The sequence below is a fragment of the Myotis lucifugus genome, unplaced genomic scaffold, assembly GCF_000147115.1.
Source record: "Myotis lucifugus unplaced genomic scaffold, Myoluc2.0 scaffold_825, whole genome shotgun sequence".
Taxonomy (NCBI): domain Eukaryota; kingdom Metazoa; phylum Chordata; class Mammalia; order Chiroptera; family Vespertilionidae; genus Myotis; species Myotis lucifugus.
The window spans coordinates 9,349-33,002 of NW_005871873.1; the positions used below are offsets into that span (position 1 = coordinate 9,349).

General features: G+C 47.7%; 1 protein-coding gene across 1 annotated transcript in view; it reads right to left on the minus strand.

Annotated features, from left to right (window-relative positions):
- Window positions 1-3,359: 3,359 nt before the first annotated feature.
- Window positions 3,360-23,654, minus strand: part of ENAH (ENAH, actin regulator) — a 92,359-nt gene continuing 72,064 nt past the window's right edge. The window contains exons 6-15 of the mRNA XM_006106430.3: window positions 23,225-23,344; window positions 19,792-20,093; window positions 17,980-18,125; window positions 17,760-17,817; window positions 16,522-16,570; window positions 15,213-15,279; window positions 12,032-12,094; window positions 8,193-8,271; window positions 6,833-6,890; window positions 3,360-6,317 (exon numbers count right to left, since the gene is read on the minus strand). Coding sequence (XP_006106492.1) covers window positions 6,280-6,317; window positions 6,833-6,890; window positions 8,193-8,271; window positions 12,032-12,094; window positions 15,213-15,279; window positions 16,522-16,570; window positions 17,760-17,817; window positions 17,980-18,125; window positions 19,792-20,093; window positions 23,225-23,344 — 980 coding nt within the window. The 3' untranslated portion in view covers window positions 3,360-6,279. The remainder of the gene's footprint in view (window positions 6,318-6,832; window positions 6,891-8,192; window positions 8,272-12,031; window positions 12,095-15,212; window positions 15,280-16,521; window positions 16,571-17,759; window positions 17,818-17,979; window positions 18,126-19,791; window positions 20,094-23,224; window positions 23,345-23,654) is intronic.

The following is a 23,654-nucleotide window of genomic DNA, read 5'->3' on the forward strand; positions in this document are numbered from 1 at the left end:
TGTAAAGGAGTTATCCTAAAACGCCACGAATGTCCAAGCTGATTAGCCCTAAACACCCTAAATTTACTGTTAATATTTTCATACATTTTTATTGATTTCAGAGAGGAAGGGAGAGGGGGAGACAGAAACATCAATGATGGGAGAGAATCATGGATCAGCTGCCTCCTGCAGCCCCACACTGGGGATGGAGCCCGCAACCTGGGCATGTGCCCTGACCGGGAATCGAACTGGGACCTCCTGGTTCCTAGGTCGATAGCTCAACCACAGAGCTGCACAGGCCGGGCAATATTTTTTTTCTTTTCTAATCCATTTTAGACTTTTAAATTTGAAGGTCTCCTATTCCAAATATTATTAACATACTAGAGGCCTGGTGCATGGATTCGTGCACCGGGTGGGGGGTCCCTCAGCCAGGCCTGTGGGGATCAGTGGACCTCCGAGCTGCCACAGCCTGGCCTTACCTGCCAGCTCAATGGGCTCCGGCCTGTGTGTCCGTGTTGATCCTGCACAGCACGGAGTAGTGTGTGAAGCGGCAGGCGGCCAGGGAGGAGCCCGAGACCGGGCTTGGGTGCTGTGCTGCTCCCGCTCAGGGGGAGTGTAGGCAGGAGAGGCTCAATCCCCTGCAGCTGCGCTCTCGCCAGCCGTGAGCCCAACATCTGGCGCCCATCTGTCAGTTGAGCGGCGCTCCTGCCGTGGAAGCACACTGACCACCAGGGAGCAGCTCCTGCATTGAGCATCTGCCCCCTGGTGGTCAGTGCGTGTCATAGCTACCGGCCGGTCACCTGGCCGCTTAGGCTTTTATATAGAGAGATATAAGAATCTCGATTCTTGCCCTGGCCAGTTTGGCTCAGTGGACAGAGCGTCGGCCTGCGGACTGAAGGGTCCTGGGTTCGGTTCTGGTCACGGGCACATGCCCGGGTTGCAGGCTTGATCTCCAGTGCGGGGCTGCAGCCGATCAATGATTCTCTCTCATCATTGATGTTTCTCTCTCTCCCTCCCCCTTCCTCTCTGATATCAATAAAAATCTATTTTTTTTTAAAAAAAGAATCTCAATTCTTAAAAATTATCAGGAGTCAACATGGGGAGAACCAAATCGCAGCCTGTTGGGTGCTGGGAACACGGAGACTGGCCCAGGCGACCTCAGTGTACCTGCCCCCCAGAAATGGCCTTTCCAGAGGGATCCCCAGCTCTAGGTCCTTTGTCAAATGTGCTGACACTCAAGAGAAAAACGACTCTTCAAAGTTCTCCGCTGGATCTTTATGCAGCCAACAGATCTACCACAATTCTGTTCACTGATTCACCCAGGGCCTTACACACCCTTCACGCTGTGACTTCAAACGCATCTAAAGAGGATGATTCAATGGCTTTTCAGCGAAAATCCCGAGTATTGAGCATCACTAACCTTGGGATACCTGTCGCACGCCTTACCGCAGTGGTTCTCAACCTTCTGGCCCTTTAAATACAGTTCCTCATGTTATGACCCAACCATCAAATTATTCTCGTTGCTACTTCCTAACTGTCATGTTGCTACTGTTATGAATCATCATGTAAATATCTGATCTGCAGGATGGTCTTAGGCGACCCCTGTGAAAGGGTCGTTCGACCGCCAAAGGGGTCGCGACCCACAGGTTGAGAACCGCCGCCTTAGCACTTTCAAGAGATGTCCAGACACCACCTTCATCGACTAAAAACAAGGACGGTACGCCAGGATGCAGTTTGGCGCTTTGAAGTGGACGTTAGAGAAATGTCCTTGGGAAAGTGGATTTTATCGTCGCCCCATAGAGGAAAGAGCGCGCCCGGCGAGTTCCTGCACGCAGCATGCCCCGGAGGATGTCATTCTTCACGCTTTCCATCGACGGAAGGTCAAGGCTAAGTTATGACGGCTACAAGAAGCAACCACGGGTCCTGCAGCACATCTGGGTAAGCTGTGCTGCCCGGGTAACGCTGCTTGGAATTTAAAGGCCAAGGTCTCACAACGGAGCCGGAAATATATACACCGTTAGCAGACACAGAAGTTGTTGGGAGGCAAATGGAAAAGGTTACCATTTGTTACTTAATTCATTCTTCTTTTTTATTTATTTTTTTAAAATATATTTTATTGATTTTTCACAGAGAGGAAGGGAGAGAGATAGAGTTAGAAACATCAATGAGAGAGAAACATCGATCAGCTGCCTCCTGCACACTTCCCACTGGGGATGTGCCCGCAACCAAGGTACATGCCCTTGACTGGAATCGAACCTGGGACCCTTCAGTCCTCGGGCCAATGCTCTATCCACCGAGCCAAACCGGCCAGGGCACTGAATTCATTCCTGAATGGAAGTGACTTTCCGCCTGCAGACCAACATTCTGATTTGTTTATATAGGAAGGGAGCAAGAACCTGGGACGGGATGGAAAAAACCCTAGGTTGCTATTTCTAGAACTGTGGACCGGGTCGCCACGGCAACGACCCCGAAGATGGGGACGCGGGAAGGACGGCGAGGGGCAACGGGTCTGCCGCAGGAAGGAAGCCGCGCGGCTGTACTTCTAAGGAAGACGATGGGGTTTAAAATGGAGCTCAAAACGCGGACTTTGTAGGAGTCAGACAGAAAGTACTGCTGCTTCGGGCCTTCAAGAAACTGGCATCAGGTATAATCACACACTACACATACACAGATCCCACTGTATTTTTAAAAAATATATATATTTCTATTGATTTCAGAGAGGAAGGGAGAGGGAGAGAGAATAGAAACATCCATGATGAGAGACATTCGTTGATCAGCTGCCTCCTGCACACCCCACCCCACCCGGCCCTGGGGATCGAGCCCACAACCCAAGCAAGTGCCCTTGACCGGAATCAAACCCGGGACCCTTCAGTCTGCAGGCTGACACTCTATCCACTGAGTCAAACCGGCCAGGGCGATCCCACGGTATTTAACTCAGTCCTTGGTGAAGGCCCTTGACCACACCATGCCCTCTGCCCTGCAAACTATGTGGAGAACAACTTGAACCGCATAAGTGAGTTTAAGTATCTGACTATTGTGGTCGGACAACAACGGAGTAAAATTACACACTGTCATTCTCTTGACTGGAAGAATAATAAGAACACTGTGTTCAGCGGGGCCGTGAGAAAATAAAAACAGGCAACAGCCAACCGTTAATCATTTTAAACAAAAAGTAGATACGCGACCCACATTCCCTCCGCACACATTCCTTAGCATCGGTGACTTTTACGAACTCTTTCAAGAATAGGGACGCGACGTGTAAAACCTCACGTGGCCCAGGACCTTAAAAAAAAGCGATTTTCCACATTTGAGGAGACGTGTTTGAGAGTCAACCGCTCCCTTCCCTTCGGTGATCTAAGGGCCACACACGGAGCCACACGTATAGACTGCAACTTTATTTCAATCGCACAATCGAAGTTAGCGTGTAGGAAAACGTAAATGAAAACAGCAACGATCAAAAAAAACGGCGGAGAACCGGACGGGCGGCAGGAAGGACGCCGGAAAGCAGGGGGACGTCGACATCCGTCCGTGTGTCGCCTTCCGTTCCGACGGACGCGGGAGGCTGGCGAAATTTTCCAAACGCACTTGGAAACCAGGATGACGGTTCTGCGGAGAGTTCAGCACCAGCGCTAAGGGGGGTGTACATTCAGTGGGTGTGCAGCTGACGTGGCCGCCGTCCACGGGGTGTGGAGTACAGGTGTGCACGGATCGGGTCACAGTGTTGAGGAGAGGAGGCGCCCTCCTGCCGTGAGAAAGGACCCCCCTAAACTGCTTAAGACATCCAACGTACGGGAGCACGGAGAGCCTTCGGGGTAGCGTGGTTCCCACGGCGTGGGGGCAGGTGCAGAACCCCGGCTGCTGCTTCCCGCGGTCATCGCTGGCATCCCCCGCACACGTGCTCACACGCGTGACAGCAGACGGGGACGGGGATGCCATTCGCGCTCCTTGGAGAGGACACGCGTAGCCGCCTGGGAGGAGGCGGCGCGACGGGAAGCAGAACATGGTGGTTCGACACTGGTTCTTTCCGTCGCCAGACACGGACATCGTGTTAACGTGAGACCAAGGCACAAAACGTTTAGTGCGTCAACCAGTTCCCTTGTCAGATCTAGCATTTTATTGTCGTCTTTCATCTTCCTCTGGGACCACACTCGTACCCCATAGTCCTCTCTCTACCCTAGCGTTGACTATTTAACTTAAACCAACAAAACCCAAAGTTACTTGCGACCAGATTTCTAGGGGACATAAACGTTCAGATCACGGGTGTTTACATAACCGAAAAGTACAATAATAAAGATGAAAATGCCTCCTATTCCTTTAAGAAAACAGTACTTGGTAAGCTTGTGGCATCCTGAATGTTTTTACTACGAATGCATGACAAGGAAGGGCGGACAGAGTGAGAGAACTGTGCACGTGAACTATGGTAGCTCGTCTAACACAGATCCACCTAAAAAGGAAGTTTGTACAGAAACAGAACTACTTTAATAAGGAAAGAAAAAAAAATCCCTCATTCAAACCTCATTCAAGCCGTGACAGCGCTGCAAACCGGCAGCATCCAGCCAGCTACGCTATGGACAAGCCCCGTCTGACGGACTGAGATGCACGAACTCTAGAAAGCGGGTGGGTCATTCCTTCAACATTTTAGTGATCGCCAAAGACGTCAAAGCAAATATGGCACATAACAACTCAAGCATGAATCAAGGTGGAGAGCCTAGAGGATTTTTGATTTCCTAAATGTAAAAAAAAAAAAAAAAATCTATCATTGCAACAGATAGGATTTCTGCCCTATTTTAATCTTACAAAATGTCAAAAAAAAAAAGGGGGGGGGGAGTGGGTTACATCCAACGTGTGTGCCCGCACTCACACACACGCGCACGCACAGTTGGGAGGCAGAGGAACTAATTCCTCGTTCCCGCCACCCGAGTCTCACTTTATTTATTAAAAGAAAATTACGCCCAACTCCTCAGGGGCTGCCCCTCACCCAACGCTTTCCGCGACCTTAACTGCTGCCACCGTCGTCAGCGCTCGTCATTCAACATCACAAAATCCCCAAAGCAGCTCTGCGGTCGGGAGCATGTAGTACCTGCAGAATCGTGTGTCAGACCCTTGAAACGCCCGAAGCCCAGAGACAAATCGCTGAAGACGTGACGGAGAGGATTGCGTACTTGGTTCTGGGACATATTAACCAATGAAAGTCATGACAGAGTCCTCACCGTTTTTTTTTTTTCATGCAGGTAATCGAGAAAAAAAAAGATAGTGCAGAGATGAACTTGAAATAAAAAAATTATTCCTTCCCTCCCCCCCACTCCCCTCGATGCTACAAAATGTTTTTTTTTTTTCCTCCCTGGGACCAGGCCTTGAAAAGGCCACTACGTAGGTAACGGTGACATGCATGACTGGCGATTTAAAAAAGCGCGCTTTGTGGTGGTTGTGTAATTACATTATAAAAATGTCCACATGCAATTAAGTCTACAAAAGGTCAAAAACCTACAGGAAAATCTACAATATTTTCGTCTTAACATTTGACCACTGCTTTGCGTGATGCCGGAGTCATCGATTTGGTAAAGCATTGTAACAATTTAGGAAGGCATGTAAATCTCTTAAATTCTGGACGGATTTTACGTTTTAAATCTACAAAATTGCGTGAAGGCTAACTCGAGAGACTTCCCATCATCCTGAAACTCCTCCAGCCGGACAAAGTCTTTTTTTTGGGGGGACGCTTTCTTGAGAGATATCACCCTTCGAAAGCACACAGCCATTCCGTTCTGTCCCACCTTGGACGATCGAAACCTACGCGGGGCTCACCTCGATATTCATGGACTAAGTATGATAGGAAGACGAACCTGAGAGAAACATGTACAATATAATAGCATGACCTGCTGAACTCTTCATCAGCGCTCTCTGCAAAAAAAAAACCTCCGTAAGCCTCGCTCCTCTTTGTTTTTAAGCCATGGGTTGTGGAAATGTGAGATCCGATCCTGACCGGAAAAATATTTCGATGCGCGGCGGGCGATCTTGCCTGGCGGGCTTATTCAGTGTTTTCTGGAACATTCCACGGCTCTTCCATCCCGTTGAAAAGGTCAGAGTAAAGCAGCAAACTGGGAGAGAAATAGCTGGCCGCCGGAGTATCGGTGTCTGAAGGCTTGCAAAGTAGGTTGGTGCCCCCCTCGCCCCCCCTTCTGACCGTCTCCATCACCTTCTCACGGCTCACAAACGGAGGAGGGCCCGTTGTTCGCCGCTGCTGTTGGTCGGTGTGTCTTTCCTCCTCCGGGTTTAAGTCCTCTCTCCCCGCAGTTTGCTTCTCTACGCGGTGTTGGCCTTGCTCAGTTCCTGCCTGATTGCTAAGTGGGAAAAGGGAAAGGATTCAAAATAAATGAAATAGGTACAAACAGAGGAGTGGCTTGATCTTAAGAAATGTTAACGGCTGTGATAAAATAAACACACGGATCTTGCATGCTTCATTGAATAGGTCTTTTCGCCTTCTCGTTACAAAGACGATACCCATTTCCACATGCGTATATTTATTTATTCTCTCCCTTTTGGAGGCCAGGGGAAGGCACGTATTCTGAGGGCTCGAAACCAAGGGGGCGGGAGGGGTGAGTAGGGGAACCCAGAGAAAGACTCATCACCCCGTTTCCCAGCCATTACTTCTCAACCCCTGAACCACGGGGATCTTGCTTATGCTTATTTTTTTACCTCCGTTATAAGCAGGAGAGAGCGCCGCCCACAAGCCAAGCCAAGGGCAGGATACGATGGAAAAGGAATCGTACGAAGAGCCCGTTTCTTTATTTGCATTTTCTTAAAACTCGCTATTCTTATTAAACAGGAGGAGTACCAAACTTGTTGACACACTCACCATCAATGAGCTCCTCTTTTAGCTTGGTTAGTTCTTTTCTCATTTCATCTAAGATGTCCTGAAACAGCAGAGAAACACACCAGGGAGACAGAGAGTGAGTTACTGCCGGAACGATTCTTGCTATTATATAAAATCTGGAGAACGTACGGAACGGGACGCCCGGTTCCTGTCTCCAGGGTCACGGTGTCTGTGCTGGGAGACTAGCCTCAGTGCGTTTCATTTCAATGGTCTCCCTTTCCCAACCTCTTGGCTTCCCCGCAAGATACGAAAACAGAATGCTTTCTAGAACCGAAATAATCCATCCCTCTGTCTTCCCGAGACGGGTCTGACTCAGATCGTCTCCAGAAAGGACAGGAGCTTCCAGTCTAGCCTCCGGGGAGGGTGTGCGGGGCGGGGCACCCCGGGGTGCGGAGGAGGAGACACGTGAAGGGGACAGCCGGCTCCTAGCACACCTGTCACCAGGTCTGACGTATGGGGCTGGCTTAGGACTCACCACAGCTGCCAACTGCATGGCCAGGACCCCCAGGGGTCCCCCTGGAGGACCCCCAGGGGCTGCCCTCACAGGAGACACAGGTGGACGGGGCCCTGCTGGCCCTGCCCGGTCCAAGACCGAAGGTACCAGCCACACGGAGCTACTGAGCCCCTGGAAGGGGCTGGGCTGAAACGAGATGCTTTCTCGATGTAAAACAGACACTAGGCTTCAGAAATGTAGTGGGAAGAAAATCATGTCGAGTAACTCATTAGTAGTTTTATTTTATTTGTTTTAAATATTATTGTTATTGATTTCAGAGAGGAAGGGGGAGAGAGGAAGAGAGGGAGAGAGGGAGAGAGAGAAATAGAGGGAGGGAGAGAGAGAGAAACATCAATGATGAGAGAGAATCATTGATTGGCTGCCTCCTGCACGCCCCCCATTGGGGATGGAACCCACAACCCAGGCATGTGCCCTTGACCAGAATCGAACCTGGGACCCTCCAGGCCACAGATCGACGCTCTATCCACTGAGCCAAACCGGCGAGGGCAGTAATTTTAAAATACTGATCACACATTGAAATGTGACTTTGAAATGTCCTCTGTTTCTCTGTACTGATTTAACGTGGCTACTACACACGTGAAGGCGTGTATGTGGCCCCCGTTCCATTTCCATTTCATAGCGGAGGGGTGCCCACCCCCCGACCGCTGCGGGCACTTTACGCAAACCCCCGGCACCAACACACGAGGATCCGAGAAGCACAAAGCGTGCCAAGGCCGCTGCTTCATGTGCAGAAAACACCTGCTTTTCGGGCACATTCACCGTCTGTCACACACATGCACGCACACGAGGTAGTTTTTAAAAGGCAGCGAGCCAGCTGCCGGGCCCCACCTGCTTCAGCCGGTCGTAGTCTAGTCCCTCGGCCTGGACTCCGTTGGCACTGGGCTGCGATGAGGGCGCGGATTTGGGTCTGTACGAACGAGAGTTCAGGGCAGGTCAGCAACACGTCGGCGAGCCCCCGAGCTCACACATCCCTGCACAGGGTCCGGCCGGACACCGGAGCTCAGGGCACGTCTTAAAAGGCATCGTGTTAAGAAGTTAATGGTCAAAGCCGTAGGGCTGATCAGGACAGAAAACAGAACATCTTTTGCACTTTTCTCCGCATTCTCAGTTATTTGTCAAGAAGTTGGGGGAAGGTGCTAAGACAGTGATGGCGAACCTTTTGAGCTCGGCGTGTCAGCATTTTGAAAAACCCTAACTTAACTCTGGTGCTGTGTCACATATAGAAATTTTTTTGATATTTGCAACCATAGTAAAACAAAGACTTATATTTTTGGTATTTATTTTATATATATAAATGCCATTTAACAAAGAAAAATCAACCAAAAAAATGAGTTCGCGTGTCACCTCTGACACGCGTGTCATAGGCTCGCCATCACTGTGCTAAGATGAGGTGACTTTAGTGAAGAGGAGGGGACCAAGGTTCTCTGGGCACAAGGCAGGTCACCCGGTGACATGTGACGTGTCCATCAAGACAGAGACAAGGGGCTGGCGGCCCCACCGGGGCCCATGTGACACCACCCCCGTCCGCTCCTTCTCTTGAAAGTGTACGGGACTTCCCAGAGAGCTGACGAGCCAGTGGGAGGGAAAACATAAAAACAAATGTTTTACTCTCGTGTGAATCAATTAAACAAATTCTACACCTTGGTTTGGGGGCAAAAACATTTGACTGAGCATGATTTCTTTGTCTGTTTTTTTTTATTCCATTTCAAGCACCAAAATAAGTAAAAAATACTGGGGAAGCGATTACGTTGAAATGGTTATTACGTATAGTCAGATCCAATGACTATTTCCGATAAAGTGTTTATGGAGATGGCATCCGAATGGTGGTGTTGTGGCAAACTACTTCCGTACAGTTATTTTATGGTGTGTGTGTGTGTGTGTGTGTGTGTTTGTTTTTTAAGGAAATGCCACACAAAAAGCTGACGGTCAATTGCTGCACTTTCAGAAGTTTAGCTTCTATTAAAATTTTCACACGAAGAAATAAGGTCTTTGGGATGAGGCATAGTGTATGCAAAGGTTTCAATATCACATTAAGTCAGCCACAGCTTCCTCTCCAATTCTGGCAATCAGCGGAAATCCTGCGTGGAAAAGCCAGCCAGGTAACTGGCCCCTCCTCTATTTTCTGGGTTCGTTCGTAGGCGGCCACTCTCTAAGGGCCGCAAATCAATGCAGAGTAAAACCGTCAGGCAAGTCATGTATTTCCAACTTTGCAGAGTACCAATGTTAAGCAATCTGAAGCAAGACTCAACGGATATAATGACTTTTATAGGGTGTCCCCAAAATTCACGCAAGATTTGAATTTTGCGTGAGCATTAACAACAACAAAAAGTAAAAGCCTAATTTTACTTGGTTCACTGAATCAGATTCTAATATCTGTTGCCCTTTGATTTCAATCCCTTCAATTTGATAAGCATTACCAAGTAGCAATGATGGCCCAGGAGCAGGGACAATGAAGACCAATGAAGACCACGGCTTTGCCTATGTGCCAGCAAAGCCGTGGAGGCCATTTACCCGATGTGCTATTCCATACATAACCCTATACTGTATACTTTATGGATCAATAAAAAAATTACAATTTTTAATTATAAACCTGTGTTTTCTATCAAAATTACTTCTGGCGTGAATTTTGGGACACCCTCTACAAGGTTATAACTGTACAGTTCTTACAAGGCACATTCTACCGGCTTGCGAAGCTGCAAGACTGAGTTAATTTGCTTTGACATCAAACATATGACTGTTTAAAAGGGTGCTGTGAGCAAGTCAACCCATTTCATTTTACTAGATCTCTTCCTACATGTGTCTGAACAAGGAACATAACGTTCAGAAAACGTCACCATGAGCACCGAGGCGGGCACTGTGGGGGGAAGGAGATTTCTATGACCTGTTCTCCTTCCTCTTGTGAGAAGACACTTTTTGACTTGGCTGAGCAGACTACTCTAGTGGCATAGTCACCTGCGATGCATGAGGTCCACCGTATGCAAGTCCCGGCGCTCCACGTAGAATCCGGCCCAGTGACACACTCGTAAAGGTTGACCCTGAACATGTCACTTACCTACGTCCATTGATTCCTGCCCTCCAGCGTTAAATCCTTAATGGCCCTGCTTCTCTCTTACTTTTCACGGTTCATGGGACAACTGCCCAAACACTTTGTCCTAAGTTATACCAGGCATACCTTTCAGGGCACGTACGTGACTGACCGCCGTCTGCTACTGAACCGAGCGGTATGCTATCAATATCCCCATACTGACTCAACGGTGCAATCAATGATTGTTATGTAATCAACACTCGTGGGAACATGCAATTTTTAAAAAAAACGGAGTTCATGCTAACATGCAACCCTCCACCATCACCACCATCACCATCACCACCATCACCACCATCACCACCACCACCACCACCACCACCACCACCGTGATAATGAACTAATTAAGGGGGGGGAACTTTTCATACGGAAGGAATGAAGTAATCACCACTTTTTAAAAAAAACAGGTTTATCAACAACAGTAACTGAGACCCCTGACTGATAACAGAAAACCTAATTGTTATGTGCTATTTTTCTATCTACCAGCAAATTTCTGGAATGAATCTTTTGGTCTTAAAAATTAAATCACCTCAAAAAAAAAAAAAAAAGGCAGCAAAAACCATTTTACTATGGTCATATAAACATTTTATGCCAATGTCACTGGCTGACAAAATAAACTTGTCGAATAGTTGAATCACCACTGGCATGGGAATAATTTTAACTGGTTAACGATGCGGCCAAATAGGGTCTGGTGACAGAACTCCTCACTCATGCTAAAAACACGCCTCCTTATCCTACTCAGCTCATGGGCCCAGGCAGCTGGACATGCACTTTTAAACATAGAGGCATATCATAAGATGGGTAGATCTCTGTTATTTCTAGTCTATGAGTTTTCACCAGAACTGATAACAAAATCTGAGGGTTTCTCAGCGGTTTTTGTTACTTTATAATGAGAGTGCTGCCTCTACAATATTGAAGTCCCTGTTCTGCCAAATTGAGTCTCAATATAGCTTATGCATTTGAGGATTTTTCCAAACTGCCTGGTGTTTTTTTTTTTTATGAAGAAAGAAATACACGAATCACATCTTAAATTTTCTTAATTTAAAAAAAGGGATCCTAGGACTCATCCTGGAAAACAAACAATCCGTTCAGGATGTGAGACGGTAGGTTGTTCAAGATACTCAATTCCCAACCATATATCTAGAGATCTTCCTCCAAGAATAACTTAGCCACAATTGTGGTTCGACTACTGTCCTGGGTCCCAGTATCAAACTTTCTAAAAGCCCTCGTCCCGTATTTAAAAAGAGAAAAATCTTTAAAAGAAAACGAAAAAGCTACAAACAGCCTGGATATACTATGCGGCCTCAGATTCCCATTCTAGTATTTCTGATAGGTTTACCCTTTATACTGATACTGACATAACGATAAAGTGATGGCAAAGAAATGAACACTATTAATTTTACTAATTGAAATTCTCTTAGATTTTTTTTAAAAAAAGTGTTCTATAAGTAAAGCTAAACCTGAAAGATTCGATCGTCCTAAACATCTCCCTCGTGGTGATTACCGATCCAGGTAGAAAAAGCTCATCCCTGCCCTGAACACGTCATTTCAACGCCTCAGATCACAGCCAACATCAGGGTGATACCTGTGTAATGAGTCACAGGACCTGCTGTCAAAAGCAATCTGATTTTTCCTTGAAGAATCCCGTCTATGGAGGGGAAAAACCATTTAAAGGGGTAGGTAGACAATAGAACTTTAAAAAGTAATTCTCATCATGCTATTTTATAGCTTTTTTTTTTTTTTTTTTAGTCTTAACAAACTCCAAGAACTAAAATAAGAACTTAGCAAAATAAGAACTAAAGGAGTCCATTGACCTTAAAATGAGGTTTCCAACCAAAAAAGTAGATCTTTGGAAACTAATTCTAATTATGTGAGGCTACTGTTTACTTAATCAGAAATTTTTTTTAAAAAAATCATTCTGTTTACAGACGGCAGACACGGGAAAATCTGCAACACAGAGATTCAGCAAGTATCAAAACACAGAAGACATTTCTATTGGAGTGAACATAAAGCTATCCAGCCTCAAATAAAAGCGCAGTCAAAACCACTGTGGCTTGAAGGATACAGAACAAACTCTTATCCGGAGGCAGGCAAAGGCCATTTTCCCCGTCCTGAATACAAGATCTGTAAGCTCTTAAAGAAAACACACACTTTCCAACATGATATTCCAGGCAGAGCCCAGAGCATTTTGACGACGACATTTTTGCTTTTACGCCACTACCTGATATCTTAACAAACACAGCATCGTGCAGTATTCCATTAACCCTATAAATGAATGGTTAATATAGGATATTAACCCATGTTACCACGCACGTAATGACGGCATGGATATCCACCAGAGAAAGGGGTATCTTCACTACCGTGCGAGGATGAGGCGCACTTCAATAAAAACCTAAAACAGCCGATGGACTTGCTTTTCAGAAGGAACAGGGGAGACCACTTAGGAAGAAAAGCAATACCGTTCTTCGTCTCTTAAGCATATTTTAAAAATGGCTTCTGGTTTAACAGTGTCTGCGGTGGAACGTGAAGACCTCCACCATGCACATCAGCGGCTGGACCGACTCTATGGAAAGGTGTTCGACTGGCAGGGAGTATCTGGGCCTTTCGGAATTCCTAGTTCAGAACAGGAACGGACCACCACCTCCCGGGGTCCTGGATAGTAAGAGCCAACATTCCACTCATCTATGGGAAGACGCTTTTTCAATGGTGGCCTTCAGGACACATTAAAATGCCTTTAGAAGTCTGAAAAAATCTTCCCAGAAGTAATTTTTCGTTCACTAAATCAGGGGTGGGGAACCTTTTCTTTCTGCCAAGGTCCACTGGGATATTGATCACATCACCCACGGCGGCCACACAGAATTATCAGCTTGAGAATCAGTCCGCTCCATCCGGTCAGACGTCTCATGAACTCACCCCTCAGGCCTTGGCAGGGCCAGACCACATGACTTTGCGGGCCTCGTGCGGCCTGCGGGCCGGGCGGCCCCCACTCCTGCGCTCAACGAACCCAACCACATCGAGAAACACATTCCCTGTGGAGACCCTCTTCTGTGACCCCTCTGAGATGCTTCTGCGTGAATTCAGGGTAGCTGTAGGCAAGCCCGCCATGGGACTCCTATCGACGAGAGAGGGATGAAGAGCGGCGAAGAGGAGAAAGCATGGCTCCCCGCCCCAAGCATGTCAAACTCGCAGCTGGGGGGCCACATGCCTCATTTACTTACCGGCCGCGAGTTTGACACGCTTGATCTACACCCTCCGAGGACAAAGGGCACATCACAGTTCTGTTCTCTGATGTGTACGTGACACAGCAGGCTTCCTACGGCGCCACTGAAGCAAGGCGGTAACAGCTACCGGACATGCATTCACAGACTCCATCACTAGGCACCTGAGAAACTTAACCGGGCCATTTCTCCACTCTCCTGAGAAAACAGGCCCACCCAGAGCAAGTTCCGCATCTCCCTCTAAAATCAAATAGATTCCTCTCTCCGTCCCTTCAGAAACACAAAGCAACTTTCTGTTCAAAAGGCCCGGGTCCTTTGCGGTGCTTAAAGCATCTTGTCCCCGGCAAACCTGCTCTGCCATCCGGAAGGGCCACTGGGAAAACAGATGGAAATTCAGATTCAGGCTCACACAGAACGGATCTGTGACGCTCTGAGGTCCATCCTTGTGTTTTTCTTTATTAGATTTCTGTGAGTAGAGTCAATTTTGCTTTTTCTGAGGCAGAAACAAGGCAACTAGCTCAAAAAGAAAAGGCAAAAATAAAACCACACACAAATCCAAAACTCTTTAGTCTCTAGGAAAATAGCTTTTGTTCCTGGGAGTCCTTTAAATTGTCTCTAAACAAACAAAAAAGTTTCGTCTCTGTTCAAGACTTGATATATGAACTTAGTTATGATGATAAAACACGCCTCGCTAAGAAACAGCGACTTTCCTTGACCACACACACATGGCCACTTGTAGGAACATGAATGAATTCGTCTTGTTTCCGGGCACTCTCTTTTCTAACTTGACTATAATGAGAAGTTTCAACGGAGAGAACCCTAAGTCTTCCTACTTTACAAATTCAAAATTTTAGGCGTTATTTTGCTCTCTCCTAAACATCGCGGTCTTTTCTCTCCAGCCGCTTTTCAGTGTTAAAACATAAGCTTCGTTCAAAAACTTCATTTACAAAATACAGGATGCCACTGAGGCTAGCGGCAATTTATTCTGTAAATTATGGTTCAGTGTTAAATTTCGTGAGAGTGAGAACAGTAGCGGGGCTACGTCGAAGAATGTTCCGGTGCTCAGGAAAAATGCAGAAGTATTCAGGGTAAAGCAGCAAATGTTTGCAAACTGCCTCCTAACTATTCAGAGGGAAAATTATGTGGATGGGCGGGCAGATACGAGCTCAAGCACATGTGGCAACATGTTAGTAATAATAATTGGCATATTGAGGCGATGGGTAGATGGGGGTTCACTGGACTGTTCTTTCAGCTTTTCTGTCGTTTTGAATCTTTCAAAATAAAAAATAAAAAACTGGGAGGAATAAAAGCTCTCTTACAGTTCAGGCAGCCTGGCCGGGAACAAGCAGCAGGCAGAATTTAGGCAATTTAAACAAATCACCGGGGACATACAAAGGGGCACGGTGCCTGTCCGACAGCCACAGGAACACGGGCATTTCACGGGCTCCACCGTACAGGGTCAAACCTACCATCCCATTTTCTCTCTGCGGTAAAGACGCAGACGTCGATTTCTTCTCAGATAAAAATGCACTAGAAACACGCTCATACCTGGAAATCACAGGAGACTTGCTGCCGTTCATGGTGTTCGTTCTTTCCCACGGTTTTCTTGTTGGTTCTTTAAAAATAAAGAAGAGAAATTATTGAATACCCGACACGCTCCCAGAGTTATTGTAAAGCAAGTCATAAAACACTAAACCCCATTACACAGGGGAGGGCAGTAGTCTAGGTAAATAAGAACCTTTTTTATTTTTATTTATTTATTTATTTATTTATTTTTTAAAATATATTTTATTGATTTTTTTACAGAGAGGAAGGGAGAGAGATAGAGAGTTAGAAACATCGATGAGAGAGAAACATCGATCAGCTGCCTCCTGCACACCTCCTACTGTGGATGTGCCCGCAACCCAGGTACATGCCCTTGACCGGAATCGAACCTGGGACCTTTCAGTCCGCAGGCCGACGCTCTATCCACTGAGCCAAACCGGTTTCGGCAATAAGAAACTTTTTTAATTTCAGTTGTGCACTGCAGTTAAAATCTGTAAGGGTTCCGACTAGAACAGTTTCAGACCTTAAAATGAGGAGAATGAGCAAGGATGACACGTTTCTCGGGGATGTACTTAGATGGTTACATCTAAAATACTATTAATTCTATGCACCGGATGGGAAGAAGTTTCTCTGATGAAGACAGGATCATCAGAGTAAGAGCAGGATATTTTTAAGTCGTTAGAAAGAAGTAGTATAAAGTATTTTAAATTAAGAAAGAGTGTAAGGCCCTAGCTGGTTTGGCTCAGTGGACAGAGTGTCAGCCTGCGGACTGAAAGGTCCCGGGTTTGATTCCAGTCAAGGGCACATGCCCGGGTTGCGGGCTCGATCCCTTGTGGGGGGCCTGCAGGAGGCGGCCAATCCATGATTCTCTCTCATCATTGATGTTTCTCTCTCTCTCCCCCTCTTCCTTCCTCTCTGAAATCAATAAAAATATTTTTTTAAAAAAAGAACCAATGATTAAAAAACACTTCCCTTTCATCTACGAATGCATTTTCTTTGTGTTAGTGAATAACCTTGAGTCGTTACCAAGGAAACCCACAAAATGTGTAAACATCACGATTTCCCAAAGAAAGAACCATCCGAGGAAAACCTGGGGTCTCAACAGGTCCCCACAACAGCAAAAAGAAATGAACAGCTGCTTCTGGCATCATCCCAGAGGGCGGAGGGGAAAACAGGCCATGTGATCTCAAGGGTGAACAGAAATTCTCACGTTTTAGTGACCCCGTGGTCACCTGACCCCACCCTGGGGAAATGGAGCATGTGGCCAGAGAGAGGACGCTTGGAGAGGGTGAGCCAGGTCTCGTGCCCTTACCAGGGGTACTTGTGGAAGAGGCCTTAGAAACGACAGGCTCCGCGTCCTCCTAAACACACAGAGATACGTGTTAATAGCATCCACACCGGCCGGACAGAGTCGGTGCTAGCCCTTCCGCTCCCAATATCCTTCCCGCCACTTCCCACTTCTCCCTTCGCCCATCTTTTCCCTTCTCTCACTTTCCTCGAAGTGCGCCCTCCGCTGCCCCCGGAACTCCTTCCCTCGCGCTCTCACTGAGAACTGCACTAGCCAACGCTATCCCGCCAGACGGGGGGTGGCAGCCCAGAAGGCCCGGTGTATCAGGAAAAACCATTCTATCGTGTGTTCAACATCCATCCACGGAACAGATAAAGGAGAGTTCGCCCGGCTGAACTGGGAGAGGAGCCCAGCTAATAACCAACTGCAGGCTCCCAGAGGAAACATCTATATAAACGCTGCTGCCTCATTTTAAATGCAAGGAAACGGGCACCCTAAGAGGAAAAACCAAACCACCACCACCACCTAGTACAGTGGTTCTCAACCTTCTGGCCCTTTACACACAGTTCCTCATGTGGTGACCCAGCCATAAAATTATTTTCGTTGCTACTTCATCACTGTCATGTTGCTACTGTGATGAATCGTCATGTAAATATCTGATATGCAGGATGGTCTTAGGCGACCCCTGTGAAAGGGTCGTTCCGACCGCCAAAGGGGTCGCGACCCACAGGTTGAGAACCGCTGATCTAGTAGAAGGTCATTCGCTCATCCTATATAATAAAAGCCCAATATGCAAATCGACCGAATGGCGGAACGACTGGTCGCTATGATGCGCACCGACCACTAGGGGGCAGAAGCTCCATGCAGGAGCTGCCCCTTGGTGGTCAGTGCGCTCCCACGCGGGGAGCGCCGCTCAGCCAGAAGCGGGGCTCACGGCTGGCGAGCTCAGCGGAGGTGGCGGGAGCCTCTCCCACCTCCGCCAGCAGCGATAAGGTTATCCGACTGAGCCTGCTCCCGCTCCTTTAATGATAAACTTAGGTACAGAATTAAACTCTATAGACTTGAACCTAGGGCTTCCCCCTCCACCCCAGGTAGTCAACCCATCTTACGAGGAAAGCAACGCTCAGCACGAGCTATCTTACTGCCTGAAGACTAAGAAAAGAAGCAATCTTAAGTTCACGTGAAGTTCGCACCCATCTTTGCCAGGATTTCCTGAATGAGCTGTGCTCCAGCCTCACACTCCCAGGTCTTTAGTAACTTACACTTTTGTCTTCTTTTTGTTCCGCTTCTATTGTTGACCCCTTTTCGGCAATTCTCCTCCTAAAACGGAAGGTAAATTGGATTCTTTTTTTTTTTTTTTAATCATCTCTTAGTATAAAAACGACTCCAAGAGGGAAGAACTGCCTCTAGATCAATTATATTTGAGAGGAAATGAAGAAAACACTCCCAATTCTGGACACGCCCACACGATTGCTCGCGTACCTCCTGGCCAGCAGGGCACTCATTTCTTCCATTAAACCACTGCCCCCGAGAGGAAGGGGTCCGTTCCCACGACCCGTGTCTGCTTTGGACGAGGCCGAATTCACACCAACGGTACCGCCCCCGCCTGGGAAAGAGGCGTCCTCCACCTTAAAGAAACACACAGAGATGGTAAACTCCTAGGTTAAGCAATACTGCGCTTTCCTGTTATATGACACGCAAACCAGAATACTATAGCAACAACCATTTCTAATTATAAAACACCTACAGTGGGGCCTTGACTTACGAGTTTAATTCGTTCCGTGACGGAGCTCGTAACTCAAATTACTCGTATGTCAAATCAACAGTGAACGAGTGAGACACGTGATGCTGGGCTGATGTTGTGGCGTTCACTGTGACGTTCGCTGCACCAACTAGCGGTGGGGTATCTGATGCTGGCTCGTAACCCGAATTTTAGCTCGCAACTCAATGCAAAAAATCGGCCGAGAGACGGCTCGTATCTCGAAAAACTCGTTAGTCGGGACACTCATAAGTCAAGGCCCCACTGTACTTTGAAATCTCCTTAAGAACCAATGGGGGTGAATAGCATGGACCTTACAGAGCCAGGGAAGTTTTCTCCAAGTTAGCATCAGTAAACATGGGGAGAAGATATCACATGTCCCTGTGTGGGATTACACTGAAAAGGACATATTGGGGGTGAAGAAATACCTGCCCCAAACACATCACCTGAATCTAGTCTTGAGAAAACATAGATGAACCCAACTGAAGGATGAGCTACAAAATAATGGTTTTCTAGCTGTCAAAATGCCAGTATCGCCCGGCCGGCGTGGCTCAGTGGTTGAGCATCGACCTATGAACCAGGAGGTCACGGTTCGATTCCTGGTCAGGGCACAGGCCTGGGTTGTGGGCTCGGTCCCCAGTGGGGGGCGTGCAGGAGGCAGCCGATCCATGATTCTCATCACTGATGTTTCTATCTCTCGCTCCCTCTCCCTTCCTCTCTGAAATCAATAAAAATATATTTTTTTTAAAAGTCAGTATCATGAAAGTTTGAGGAATTGCTACAGATTAAAGCAAAGTAAAGAGACACAACAACTACATAGAATGGTGGTCTTGGGCTAGAAAAAAACTGTCGTAGAATCCATTACTGGACAACAGATAAAACTGGAATAGATCTGTAGGTGATAGCATTCCAGCGACAACAGGCCCTGATTTGGGTAATTACACTGTGGTCATGCAGGTGAATGTCCTTGCTCAGTGAGGCGTTTAGGGAACGAGGGGCCTGGTATCCCTGACTTCCTCGCAATTCAGACAAAAAGAAATGCGCGTGTGTGTGCGTGTGTGTGCATGTGTATGTACAAGAAACATACTCAGAGAAAAAAAGAATAAAAGAAATAAGAGTCAGATGTTAACTGGCAAGTCTGGGTGGTAGGTTTTCAGAAGCTGTATTATTCTTGCAACTTTTCCGTAAACTTAAATTCTTTCCATTTTTTTTTAAATGAAGTTATTAACCTAGGATTCATAAAATGAGAGCACAAGCAAGTCAGTCTTTCAAACACTGAGAAACAATGAGACAGACATTGAGAAAGAACAAGATAGACATTGAGAGAGAACGAGATAGACATTGAGAAAGAACGAGACAGACATTGAGAAAGAACAATATAGACATTGAGAGAGAACGAGATAGACATTGAGAAAGAACGAGATGTTAGATATTGAGGAAGAACGAGACAGACACTGAGAAAGAACAAGATGTTAGACATTGAGGAAGAACGAGACAGACATAAAAAAAATACAATAATTTGGAATCGCATTTACCCGTGACACCTTCCTAAGTTTTGCTCCAGCAATTGCAGCCGCCAGTCCAGTTAGCGGGCGATTGTCTTCGGACACGGATCCCATAAAAAATCCAGAGGCAGGGAGCGGAGGAGCGGGGGGCGGGGGAGGAGGGGGCACCTGGTTCGGAAGAGGGGGCGGAGGAGGGGGAGGCGGAGGCCCTGAGGCTGGAAGTGGAGGAGGAGGGGGCGGTCCTGGGGGAGGAGGGAGCGCCCCTGGAGCCTGGGCAGGACCTGGTGGGAGCGGAGGAGGGGGTGGAGGTGCAGGTGGTCCCAAGACAATGCCTGAGAGAAAGAAACGCACAATGAGACCGGCAACAGTAGACGACAAACGACAGTACCCACGTGGGCCCCTGGCAGAACGTCATGCCAAACTGAACGGGCGACTCAGATTGTTGCTACATTATTAACGAGTTCCATTTACCATCATGTTGTATTAAAACGATACTAACATGTGAAGCCACAGTGCGTAACTACTGGCTGTAGTATTAGAGCTTTACTGATAGATCTATGCCACAGAGCACCTAATTAGAATTTCTTTTTTGTTCGTGGGGATTTAATAAACAAAATAAATGCTTATAAAATTTGGAAGGGAGGCAGCACCCCGGGGAGGGGGGGGTGCGCTATGTATATGATGGCAGTCGGTACAATTTGAAATACCAGACCCCCAAAAATCTGTGTAAATCTTCAATTCAATAAATTCTACAAGACATATATTGACTTGTATATAGACAACCAAAGTGTCTGTGAGAACAGAAAGGTCAGTGGGTCCCAGGCATCAACATCTTCAATTATTCCCCATCGAATTCCAATGTGTAGCGAGAATACAGAGAATCACTGAAGTTAAGGACTGGACTAGGACTTAGCAAAACCGCCAAATAACTATCAGGAATCATTCAGTGACATAGACAAAGTACAGAGGGTTTTTTTTTAGCCTAGAAGACGGGGGGTAAGAGAAAAATGTCCAACTCTCCTCAAATCACAAAGAGAGCGAACAAGATCTTAGTATCAGAAAACGGCACTGGTGGGTACCCCTTCCCTTCAGGCTTCAAAGGGGTGTTTTGGGGCAAATAAAATGCTATTTGCACACTGGGAGGTACATCTTCTGAAACTGCTGCCTTTGGGCAGTTACACAAGCTCAAAACATAAAGTGTTTCAAGGAGAGTCCATTGGGCTGTCCCTCTCCCAGGGGCTGTCACTCTCCCAGGGGCTGTCAATCTCCCAGGGGCTGTCACTCTCCCAGGAGCTGTCACTCTCCCAGGAGCTGTCAATCTCCCAGGGGCTGTCAATCTCCCAGGAGCTGTCACTCTCCCAGGAGCTGTCACTCTCCCAGGGGCTGTCAATCTCCCAGGGGCTGTCAATCTCCCAGGAGCTGTCACTCTCCCAGGAGCTGTCAATCTCCCAGGGGCTGTCAATCTCCCAGGGGTTACTGCTAAGGCTGCTGCAGGTAGGCTGTCTGACCCACTGAGCTATAATTGTGCCTCTCTGTCCGGCATTACTGTCAACAGTGATACTAAACTAGAATTTTGGCTCAACATGTTTATGCAAATCCGAGAAATCCACAAGAAAAAATATATATGCAGCAATACTGAGACTTATTACTTTATCTTGAGAATGAAGATTTAAAAAAACACAAAAACGGTGTGTTTAAATCCAGACTTATAACACTGTTGGTAAGCACTAATTTGTCGTCCTACTCCTTTCTGTAATTCTTGCTAAATCCTATTTTTAAAGGGGCAGGAGGTTTGCGAAACACCTTCTTATTTACTTACAGAGCCAGGTCCTCCTCTACATAGAAATAATCCATACTTAGCCCTGGCTGGTGCTGCTCGGTGGTTAGAGCATCGGCCCGTGCACCAAAGGGTCGGAGGTTTGATTCCTAGTCAAGGGCACGTACCCGGGTTACAGGTTCGCTCCCCACCCTGGGTTGGGGTACATGTGGAAGGCAACCAGTAGGCAACCAATTGATGTGTCTCTCTCACATCGATGCTTCTCTCTCTCTCTCTCTTCTCTCCCTCCCTCCCACTCTCTCTGAAAAGCAATGGGAAAAATATCCATGGGCGAGGATTAATGAGAGAGAGAGAGAGAGAGAGAGAGAGAGAGAGAGAGAACCCATACTTTGAAGATTACATCCTCCCTTCCCTGTTACCATGCCAGCAACGGTCAGGCATGGGGTGGGATGGGGGAGGGATAACTGTGGCAGATGCTATTCTCTCTCAACTACCCCTGTAGCCGGCCACTTCTTGTAATTCGGGTCCATGGAACTCTCCGGGGCAGACAGCTAGCCTGCCATGCTCTCCACCCCTCCCGCAAAGCCAGGCTGCTCGGCGGGGGTTAGGGGAGCACCGCCCCTGGAAGTCCAGTACGGGAACCCCAACTCAGGAAAGGAAGACTGAGGTGAAACAGGGTCCAAGGCCGGACCTGCTGCAGAGGAGACCCTAGGCCAGTGATGGCGAACCTATGACACGGAGGTGACACGCGAACTCATTTTTTTGGTTGATTTTTCTTTGTTCAATGGCATTTAAATATCTAAAATAAATATCAAAAATAGAAGTCTTTGTTTTACTATGGTTGCAAAGATCAAAAAATTTCTATATGTGACACGGCACCAGAGTTCAGTTAGGGTTTTTCAAAATGCCGACACGCCGAGCTCAAAAGGTTCGCCATCACCGCCCTAGGATGACATATAATGACTGCAGCCGGGCACTAAACATTAAACATCTCTCTCTAAATTTTCCAGGCACGAAAGGAGGACCAGGCTGATCACATAGTTACTATGCACCTCGAGTGTGGCCTGTACGCTTTCTCCATGAAAATTGAGAAGGAATGCACCCAGGAGGCCCTTAATCACTGGTCAGTTACGATCCTGCTAAAGATGCCACCATCTAGCTCAGCGATTCCCAAAGTGGGCGCTACCGCCCCCTGGTGGGCGCTGCAGCGATGGGGGGGGGGGGGGCGGTGATGGCCACAGGTGCATTTGTTTTAACCTTTTTTGCATTACCTTTCTATTCTGAGTTCAATAAATAGTTTCATAATTTCAAACTTCAAGGTTTCTCATTTACACCTTTCTTTACTGTATTTTACGAAAAAGGTAGAAACATGAATGCATATATCTTTCTGTTTAATTGCTATTAAAATTTAAAAAGAAAATTAATTTCCAGGGGGCGCTGAGTAATCTTTTTTCTGGAAAGGGGGGCGGTAGGCCAAATAAGTTTGGGAACCACTGATCTAGCTCCACGTGGCCATTCCTCACCTGGATCCTCCACGTGCAGTTCACCCGACAGAAAACAAAACCCCTTTAACGTTTCCTAGGAAGGAGATGGTGCTCTGGCCTAAAGGGTCCACACCGCCCTCCCCGCTCTGCTGGGCGGTGCCAGCTGTTGGCAGCGATCTCGGGGGGCACGGGGGGGCCTTACCCGGTGGGGCTGGCGTCTCGGCCGGCTGAGGGGCTGCCTGCAAGCCTGGCTCAGAAGCAGAGGAGTCTCCCAGCACAGAATTTAGAGGAGTCTCCACAGAGGCAGGGGCAGCTGCAGAGGGAGAAGGGAGAACACTAGGCTTGGAGGAGGGAGTTGAGGCAACGGGGGTGCCCGGAGGAGGCGAAGCTGGCGGGCCACAGTGTGACAGGGGTGCGAGGGGGGGCGGCGGCGGTGGCGGCGCTGGCCCTGAGGTAGGCGGTGGAGACACGGGCGGGGGACCGCGTCCAGCAGCCCGCTGGGTGCTGCCGGGGAGGGAGGCCTCGGGGCCAGGGGAGAGGACACGCAAGCAGCAGGGAGGACAGGGCCGGGGCCCCGTCGCTCTGCCGGGGGGGCTGCTGATCATGATCGGAGGGGACGGGGGCAGGGGCGA